Below are 10,000 nucleotides of genomic sequence, written 5' to 3'. Positions count from 1 at the left end.
TAAACACTTATTGCCATGTAGAAGATCAAAAGTTTATTCTTTAATTTCAGTGTGCTTGGAAATGAACTAAAAGGCGGGTCAAAGAACGTTTCTTGTGAGTCCAACTTATGTAAGTAGCTTTGAAGTCGTTGACATCGTTGAAGACGAAACAGAAAAAGAGAGAGTTAGTGAGCGAAAAGGACAGTGCGAGAGAGAAAGAGTGCATGAGAGAGAAAGAGTGCATGAGAGAGAAGGAGATAAAAAGAAGGATGTTCTGTGTCCACATGGTCAGCAGCGTGTAAAAATCATGGAAAAAATAATTAGCTTTATCAAGCAGTGTCTGTTTGTCTGATGAAAGACTCTGTGTGTGTGTGTGTGTGTGTGTGTGTGTGTGTGTGTGTGTGTGTGTGTGTGTGTGTGTGTGTGTGTGTGTGCGCGTGTGGTCCACTCGTTTATCTATTTGCCGTGTTTTGTTTGGGGATGAGAGATAAAGCGAGTGTGTGAGTGTGTGAGTGTGTCTGGTCTGAGCCATCCTGCTCTGTGTTGGGCTGATAGAAGTCAGGCCGTGTGTGTGTGTGTGTGTGTGTGTGTGTGTGTGTGTGTGTGTGTGTGTGGGAGACAGATGGACTGGACCAGGATCAGCCGTCAGTGGCTGGATCCTCACAGCTAAGTGAGAGTTATTTTTGGTACAGGCTCGTTATCTCTGCACAAGACATTTTTTTTCCCCTTTTCCACCACGTGAGGTCTATCTATTTAACCCTCAGTATGTGATAGTTTGTGTGTGTGTGTGTGTGTGTGTGTGTGTGTGTGTGTGTGTGTGTGTGTGTGTGTGTGTGTGTGTGTGTAATGGGAGGCATAAATGTACATTGTATGTCCAGTTATATCCGCAGAGTGCACTTGTGTGAGTGTCTGCTAATGTAATGGAGTGAAAAGCAAAGAGAAAAGCCTAGGAAGACAAACATTCTATAGCTCCACACTGAAAGCTGTAATCAGAGCGAGACAGAGGAAGACAGAAGAGGAAGATGGAGAGATGGAGAGATGGAGCTGGAGAGGCTGCTAAGTCCGCATGTTCTACGGATGTCAAGCGGTTGGGCCGTATATCTGAACAACATAACCGGCTATTTGGAACTCCGAACTTAGCTGACTCTTACAGTACTCCGCTCCTAGTATTTCCGACGGACATTATGTAAATGAGCTCATGTCTGAACGAAGCGAAGAACATATGGAGATTCTGTTCATGCTGCGTGTTCAACCCACGTTCAACTTGTTCAACCACGCTGAGATTCTGTTCATGTGCGTCGGTGTCGTTCACACATATGACCACATAATGTCACCATGTTAGCATAATGTCTGAATCACCCGAAGGGTCGGACCTCCGTTTCACAAACCTCCGCATATACTGCGGAGGACGTGTCTGAAAGCAGCTTGTGGGTCAGTCTGAAATTAGCACTGCTCATAGCGCCACATATATACACTAGTGTTGTATATTAAATTGTCATAGGACCACCCATAGCCAAACAGCATACAGTATACACTGGTCATTAAACAACTGTAAAAGGGGTGGACAGCCAGAGTAAAGGAAAAAACACAAACATAACATGTGTGAGTGTATTGTTTTTGTGTTAGTGTGTCAATACCTTGAGTTTATATGTGAGGTTCTATATAGACTGTGGCAACAAATGTCTTTGGAAAGGGACAGTAAGGACAATAATATCTGTCTACATATCTATAAGTATCTATCTAATACATATTTATGAATTCTCATACAAACCAAATGAACCTGTGTGTTGTACATACCATGCGTACAGAGCCAGAGAAGAGGGTCTGGCCGTACTGGTCTTTCCCCCTCAACTCCTTGGCGGCACGAGAGAAGTTAGCGCTGGTCTGCGGTGAGTCTCGGGCCTATAGATCAGAAGAGACACACAGACAGTCCGTCACTATGAAACTGCATTACCATGCTTACATGGAATCAAGTATGGACGCACAAGAACGCTTACGAAACTCATTTTCCAAGCTTGGGGGCTGCGACCAGGCACCCTCATCCCTCAACACACACACACACACACACACACACACCCACAACACAGACACAGACACACACACACACAAATGAGCATATGAAGATGAAAGGTAACTGCTTGTGGGCACACAGTGAACCTGAAGCATTACAGTACTGGAGACCACAGGGGCAGCACTGTTTTAATTCAAAGCCCCCGCTGTGCGCTGTGTGACAGAAACTACGTCAATGCTGGAGCGAGTGAACTTCAAACACACACACACACACACACACACACACACACACACACACACACACACTTCAAATGACATAACCCTAGTCGGCACTAGCTCCGTCGGTACAAATCAAAAGACAAACAGTCTGGGGCTGGGGGTGACTGTAAACAAGCCGAGAGTCGGAGATGTAACAACAAGAGCCTTGTCCGTGTTACTTAATAAAGGAGCGACAAGTATTCTAGTCACCCATCCAGTCTACTGTCACCCATCAGGTTCCCCAACAAACACCAGCCAGTAGACGTGTGCTGTATTTAGCATCATGGCAAGAAACCCAGGCTGGGCTTGAGAAAGAGGCCATCCCACGCAGAGGAGAGGGACATAAGAACTACACTACCTATGAAGTGTGCTTAGTATAGGTGGTCTGTGCATAAATAATTGTATAGTATAGTATTGTATAATATAATAGTTTTAACTTTTATATGAGTCATTGCGGAAGAAAACTGAGTTAGGGTTAAGTGTGAGAGATGCTTAGAAACGTAAATGGAAAACAGAACTGAAGCATGTAAACTGTAACATTGACACTAAATGGGACTTGGCTGATGGAGCTGAGCTAATTCTGTCGAGGTGCAGGGGTGTGATGATTCAAACTCATGTGCCGATGCAGTGATCAAGGAAGCATGTGTTCTGCTGGGAAAGCAAAGTAAGGTTGTTGTTAATGTGCTGAGAGGTGGGGGGTGTCAAGGAGGGGGCATGATCATGGGAAATGGTAAATATGTGACTAGCAGATGACAGGAAGAATCAGGTTAAAGTTGAGACTGGAGATTCTTTTCATCCCCAAACAACAGCTGACTCTGCAGCAAATCGGGCCCAAAATTGGACTTGGACCCGACCGGATCTGAGCAAGATCAGGACTAAAGCTCGGATCTGACCAAGATCAAGACTAAAGCTCAGATCTGACCAAGAACTGGGCAATTGTCACAGATCAGGACTAGAGATCTGACCTGTCATGCATCAGGATAAAACCTCTTCCTGAGTCAGCTCAGGGAGAGTTATCAGAGACTGTCCTAACGAGCGGGGCAAATTAGATTACCCCCACCCCCCATCCAGCTGCCCCCACCTGCCCTCTCTTCCCCTCTCTCCTGATGAGATGATCATGGATGAGATCCATTAGTCCGAGTTGAAGGCTCCAGCCACGTTCAGTAACGTGACTGCTGTTTGTCAGAGAGAGGGGGGTGTCTCCACAAAGGGCCTTTTGGAAGTTGTGTGTGTGTTTGGGTGTGCGAGGGCCTGCTGGTATTCTGGGAGAGTGGGGTCATCTTATCATTCAATCAGGACTGTTTATTAGACCACTGAGGGAGGTCTTCAAACAGCATGGGAATGACCAGCGTGACATGGGAAAGTTGACTCAGCAGCGCCCCTAGCTAATAAATGGTGTAATTACAGTCATCATCAGGCTTGGTGAGTCCCAACCAGTCAAAATATTGCACATAAAATATTTTTGGAGGTGTACTGCCCCCACCCTTTTTCTCAACCTGTTTCCTAATCTTATTAATTACTAGTGCATACATTGCTAAGTTAAACTTCTCCTTGTACTTGTTTGATTCATAGCACTGACGTCAGTGAATGCTCATCTTCACAACAGCTGAAAAAGTCCTTCACGATTAAAAAAAACCCCTAGTTGCACATGTGAAAACTTGTGATGTTAGACGTCAGCAACATATATTATTTTTCCAGTCTAGACAAAGCCTGGTCACACACTAAAACGGTCTCACTTTAAAGCCCAGGGCCATTCATTCATTCAAACTGTCACACAGACCTGGTGTTTAGAAGAATGAATGTTATATTTCTACCCAGCCCTTAAATAAACCAACTGTTAGATTAGAATCAGTGGGGGACACTGTGACTAAAACCCAGAATAAAACCTGCCTTTCTGTGTGAAAAGGCTTGCATAGAGAAGCATGGGGAGCCTGAGGAATAGACTAAAAAGTAAGATTAAGTGACTGTGAGGTAAAATGATTGGCTAAGCCTTTAAAAACTAAAGACTGGTAAACAGAAGACAAGAGTGGGTGTTAGGGCTTGTGAAAGGTGTAGTCCTCGGCTTTGACGGCACATTAGTTATTATTTCAGCTTAACAGCCAATCAAATCACACCTCTCTGTGCCTTTTCTCCTCATTATTGATTGGAACAGTGTATGACTCAGTTTGAGACCTCTTGACTTGTTACCTAGTTACACAAGCGTCAGAGCTTTTTTTAGGGCACACCTTAGTTGGACGGCTGGAGGAATGTAAGGGCAATTTAGCTGCATTCGACAAAAAAAGTTTAATAATGGATTACCATAATCAAGGACTGCACCTTTAAGCATGGGAAGGGTAGAGGGGTGTATTAAAGGCAAGGCAAGTTCATTTCTACAGCATATTTCAGTGTGCTTTACATAAGTAAGAGCAAAAAGGTCAGATGTTGATTCAAATGGTTAAAGGTGAGTTGAAGGTGGGGAGGTGTGACTCACGTTGGCCAGGTAGTCTCTCTCCCAGGGGCGTCCACAGCCCCAGTCGGAGCGCTCCCCAGCCAGCGCCCCAAGGGCTGCCACCTTGGCCCTCACCTCGGGCATATCTGACGGGGCGATGTTCTTAATGATCTGCCTGGCTCGCCACCTGCAGCGGCAGACCACACACACACACACACACACACACGAACACGTGTAAGCATAAAGACACAAAGACACACACACACACACATAAAGACACACACACACACACACACACACACACACACACACACACACACACACACACACACACACACACACACACACACACACACACACACACACACACACACACACACACACAGCTGAAGTGAAAAGCTGAAACAGCCAAGGACAAGAATAGGTCTCTGTGTGACAGCTTGATTCATAAGTATGGGAGGAGTCTGCTGTGTGCATTTTTCCCCTCTACAGGTGCTGCTGGTGCAAGACGAGGAGGCAAACCTTCAACAGCTATGAGATTAAAACATGGCGGCTGTTACACAGAAGCACTGTCAGCTACATATCTAAAGTTGTTTACACTGATTCTGGTGTACAGAGTGAAGCATAACTCGTAGTTATAGGAGAAAATAATTTAATCAGAGTGTGAAGTTGTCAAGTGAGAACATACACTGATAACCCCCTCCATACATACACACACACACACACACACACACACAATTGAACACACACACACACACACACACACACACACAAGTGAACACACACACCTGCGATGCAGGTGCTGCGTGATGGCGTGGAACTCTGCGAGGGCTGCGGGCGGCGTTGGCCATTCCACGCTCTTGCCGTAGTCGTCCATGCTGCGTACGCCGGCGAAGCGCCTCTCCACCTCCCAGAAGTGGGCCTTCACCTTGTAGCGCTTGTAGCAGCCCATGATGGTGTAGATGGCGCGCATCCGGCGACAACGCATGCGAGCCAACGTGCCCCGCCACACCTGTCGCAGTGGGAGGAAGAGGAACACAGGGACAGACGGCACGATGACGAAGATGATGAGGAGGATGACGACAATGATGTTGATCAGATGAGAGGAGGAAGAGGAGGAGGAAGAGAGAAGAGGAGGTTGGGGGGGGGGGGGGGGGGGGGCTTCTCGATGTCTCTGGTGGAGTTCGGAAAAGCTGTAGAGGAGCTCCTGACTAAGTTCTGCCCCAGTTAGGCAGCCTGGCTGAACTTAAAATGGGCCAGGAGAGAATGAGGGAGAAAAAGCAGAGCGAGGGAGAGAGAGAGAGAGAGAAAGAGAGAGAGTAAAAGTTACAGAGAGAGAACGAGATTGAGGGAGAGAGAGAACAAGAGAGAGGGAGGAAGAGAGGGAGAGTTGCGGAGAGAGAGATCAAACAAAAGAGACAGAGAGAGAAAGAAAGAAAGAGTTACAGAGAGAGAATGAGAGGAAGAAAGAGAGAGAGAGAAAGATAACAACAGAATCGCAGAGTGAGCCAAATGACAGATTGACAGAGGGAGATACTGCAGAAAGAGCAAGAGATGAAATGGAGGAAAGTGAAAGAAACAACGAGAGACACAGAAAGAGGATTGTGAGAAATCATGATCGACAGAAAAGCACAAGGCCACTTGGGAGGAGTATGAATAATTGAAAATGAAGTAATAACTCCTCTGATCATGGCCATTGTCACAGTCATTGCGATCAGTCATGTCTGGCAGAGTACTCATAGGCCGATCCGCTTGAGAATAGTGAAGCTCCGTATCTCCGAGCCTTTGTGTTAAAGTCACACACACATGTGCGTGCACACATACACACACACATGCACACACACACACACACACACACACACACACACACACACAGCTAATCTTGGCGCTAGCGTTTGCGCTAACACGCCCTGAAGGCTTGAGTTGAGCCGCTCTGAAAGATCCTGGCAGAGATCTCAGAGATCTTAGAGAAAAGGTGTGGGGCTTCAGTAGACCTGACTGCTCTGTTAGTGCGAGAGAGCGTCGGGATGGGTTTCTCTTATTCACTGGAGAATGAACAGAGAGAGAGAGAGAGAGAGAGAGAGAGAGAGAGAGAGAGAGAGAGAGAGAATGAGCAGGAGGAAGCGAGAGAGAGAGACAGAAAGAGGAAGAGGAGAGAGGAACAGTTTGGGAGAGATAAATTGAAAGCTAGAGAAATAGAAGGAACAGAAGGGAGCAAAAGAGAGAAAGAGAGGGAGAGAGAAGTAAAAAAGAGAGAGAGAAGGCTTTGGATGAAAGCCGCAGGCTGACAGGTAGAATAAATTACTGCCATAATCTCTCACGACAGACACAAAAGAAGCAATGGGGAGACAGAGATGGAATGAAAGTAGGAGAGAGGGAGGGAAGAGGTGTGTGTGTGTGTGTGTGTGTGTGTCTGTGAGGATGTGTGAAAGATGTACAAATTGGCAAAAAGGTGACAGACATACAGGTTTTTTTTTAAATATACATCATCAGTCATTCAGAGAGGGGTCACTGAGTGAAGCGAGGGGTGTGTGTGTGTGTGTGTGTGTGTGTGTGTGTGTGTGTGTGTGTGTGTGTGTGTGTGTGTGTGTGAGTGTGAGAGAGAGAGAGAGACCTTCTGCGGGAAACCTTCTGTGGGAAAAGCACAAGGATGGGGAAGAGTTTTTCCCTCTCCTGCTCCAGTTTGTGTGTGTGTGTGTGTGCGTGTGTAAGGAAAAGCACGAGGTTAGGGATGAGTGCTGCTTCTCCTGTGTGTGTGTGTGTGTGTGTGTGTGAGTGAGTGTGTGTGTGTGTGTGTATGTGTGTGTGTGTGTGTGTATGTATGTGTGTGTGTGTGAGGTCCTAACCTTCTGTAGGAAGAGCACGAGGATGGGGATGAGTGCTGCCCTCTCCTGCTCCAGTGTGTAGAGAGAGCGTGGCGTGCGCACAAACAGCTTGGTGTGTCCATACGCCACATCTCCCTCGAAACCGTGCTGCGTCACGATGGCCTCCACCGCCTCACGGTCCGTCGCCATCAGGTGGTTGGGCCACGTGTACTCACACGTCATCTTATACCTGACACACACACACACACACACACACAAACACACACACACAACACACACACAAAGAGAAGGCTTGCAGAAAATCTGGTACAGTATACATCCAATTCATCCAATTACCAATTTGAGTGACCGCTAACCATACCACTACTATAGGAAGTTGAGTGGTTGTTTTTACACTAGGACTCAGTGATGGGAGATAATAGCACGGTAAGGCTTCTCTCTGACCAAAGACTGATCACGGTGTGGCAGTCGATATGGCAGTCAGAGCTGGACAGTAGCAATGTAGCATTACAGTAACCCTTGACTTACCTCTGTAGGAAGCGGGCGTAGGGCTGTCGATAGGCGAAGCCTGCCCTCCGCACCCTCACATTCTCTAGCAGGCCCAGGTATGCCACCTGGTGTTGGCAGCGGGCGTCGTCAAACAGCACTGCTGACTTCATCTCATTGGGCTTGACGCAGCGCACGTAGTAGGGCTCCTGAAGGGACAGGGGACAGGCCCAGAGGATGATGGGATATATTATGGTAAATCAGCTACAGAACTGCAATGGAACAAGTGATACCAGTATGTGCACTGCCGGGGGCACCATGTACGGGTCTGGTGTTTCATTAAGACCCCTATGCTGGCGATCGGGTCCGCCCATCCTCTGTCGGACTTATTATGACCGCCAAGCAGCCAAGCGGTGGTCATATAGGTTTTGTCAGATTTTTTTTTTTTCGCGATGTCCAAATTTCCGCCAAGGATTCCCGACACTGAAAGACCGGGTACACTAAACTTGGTGGGCATGTAACCCCATATGGATAGCATGGAACCATTGTTTTTCGTTTTGATCTGTAGCCCCCGCTGGACTGCACCCCTCGAAAAAGGAGGGTAGGGCAGACACAGTTTTCTGTGAATATCTCGAGAACCGTAAGGTTTAGGAGGACCATTTTTTTTTTTGTATGTTGATCTCAAGCGGCCATGTCAACCCATTCCATAACCACTCATTTCATGTATAAGCGCCACCTAGTTAAACACAAAAAAAGTAAAATGAGGTGTTGTAATCGCAGGTATCTGTGACCTAACATAGTCAAAACTGCACAAAATTGAAGTGTAGGATCATTATGACACCCCTGAATGCACACCAAGTTTCGTCGAATTCCGTTCATGGGGGGCCACACAATAAATTAATTTATGTTACTATACACCAACTGGCCTGTAGGTGGCCGGAGACAGTTTTCTGTGAATATCTCGAGAACCGTAGGGCCTAGGAGGTCCACCTTTTTTTTTTTGTATGTTGGTCTTAAGGGGGCATGTCAACCCATCCCATTACCACTTATTTCATGTATAGCCACCTAGTTAAAAAATTAAAAAGCAAAAATTAGGTGTTTTCACCACAATATCTCTGGCTGACATGGTCAAAACTGCACGAAATTGAAAGTGTAGGATCATTATGACACCCTCCGAATGCATGCCAAGTTTTGTGAACTTTCGCTCATGGGGGCCTTACAATAAAATAATTTATGTGTACATTTAGTGACCGTGACACCAACAAGGATTCCCGACACTGAAAGACCGGGTACACGAAACTTGGTGGGCATGTAACCCCACATGGATAGCATGGAACCATCGGTTTTCGCTTTGATCTGTAGCCCCCTGCTGTACTGGACCCCGAAAGGAGGGTAGGGCAGACACAGTTTTCTGTAAATATCTTGAGAACCGTGAGGGCCTAGGATGACCAATATTTTCCGTGATGTTTGCCTCCAGGGGTCATGTTAACCCATTCCATGTGCACACATGTGCATAAACAGATACACACGCACACACATACATTTACAGTAATCATAGGTATGACACATACTCACACAGTAGACATATGTACAGTACGCATGCATGCACATGCACAAACACACATACGCAGGCAAACACACAAGCACGCATACTGTACACACACACACACACCCACACACATAAACATAAACTTGTACACGCACACATGCACACAATTCAAGAATTCAAGAAACAGGCAAGATGGGGGTAGGGTTGTATAAAATGAATTTTACATGTGAAATCTATGAACTAATCATGTTTTGGTACTTGTTGTCTAGCAGATACCAGTGAGAATTGAGTGTGGATAATGCAATTTAGTGAGACAGTTAGAATCATATAGGCCTTTCAGCGTGATTTATTTTTGTGGAAAAAATGTGCTGGACTGGGTGGCGGTCATATTTTGTAACGCTCTGTGGTACATCTAGTTTTCCCAATAATGACCGGCATTCTATACTTTATCTCTTTGAGATATAA

General features: G+C 46.3%; 1 protein-coding gene across 1 annotated transcript in view; it reads right to left on the bottom strand.

Moving 5' to 3' along the window:
* Nucleotides 1-10,000, bottom strand: part of myo1g (myosin IG) — a 59,434-nt gene that overhangs the window by 26,195 nt on the left and 23,239 nt on the right. The window contains exons 16-20 of the mRNA XM_048229829.1: nucleotides 8,029-8,195; nucleotides 7,522-7,729; nucleotides 5,464-5,687; nucleotides 4,718-4,862; nucleotides 1,777-1,881 (exon numbers count right to left, since the gene is read on the bottom strand). Of these exons, the coding sequence (XP_048085786.1) occupies nucleotides 1,777-1,881; nucleotides 4,718-4,862; nucleotides 5,464-5,687; nucleotides 7,522-7,729; nucleotides 8,029-8,195 (849 nt within the window). The remainder of the gene's footprint in view (nucleotides 1-1,776; nucleotides 1,882-4,717; nucleotides 4,863-5,463; nucleotides 5,688-7,521; nucleotides 7,730-8,028; nucleotides 8,196-10,000) is intronic.

Source organism: Alosa alosa, chromosome 20 (assembly GCF_017589495.1).
Source record: "Alosa alosa isolate M-15738 ecotype Scorff River chromosome 20, AALO_Geno_1.1, whole genome shotgun sequence".
NCBI lineage: Eukaryota > Metazoa > Chordata > Actinopteri > Clupeiformes > Clupeidae > Alosa > Alosa alosa.
Note: the sequence above shows the minus strand (reverse complement) of the source record. Positions and strands in the feature narration are given on the sequence as shown.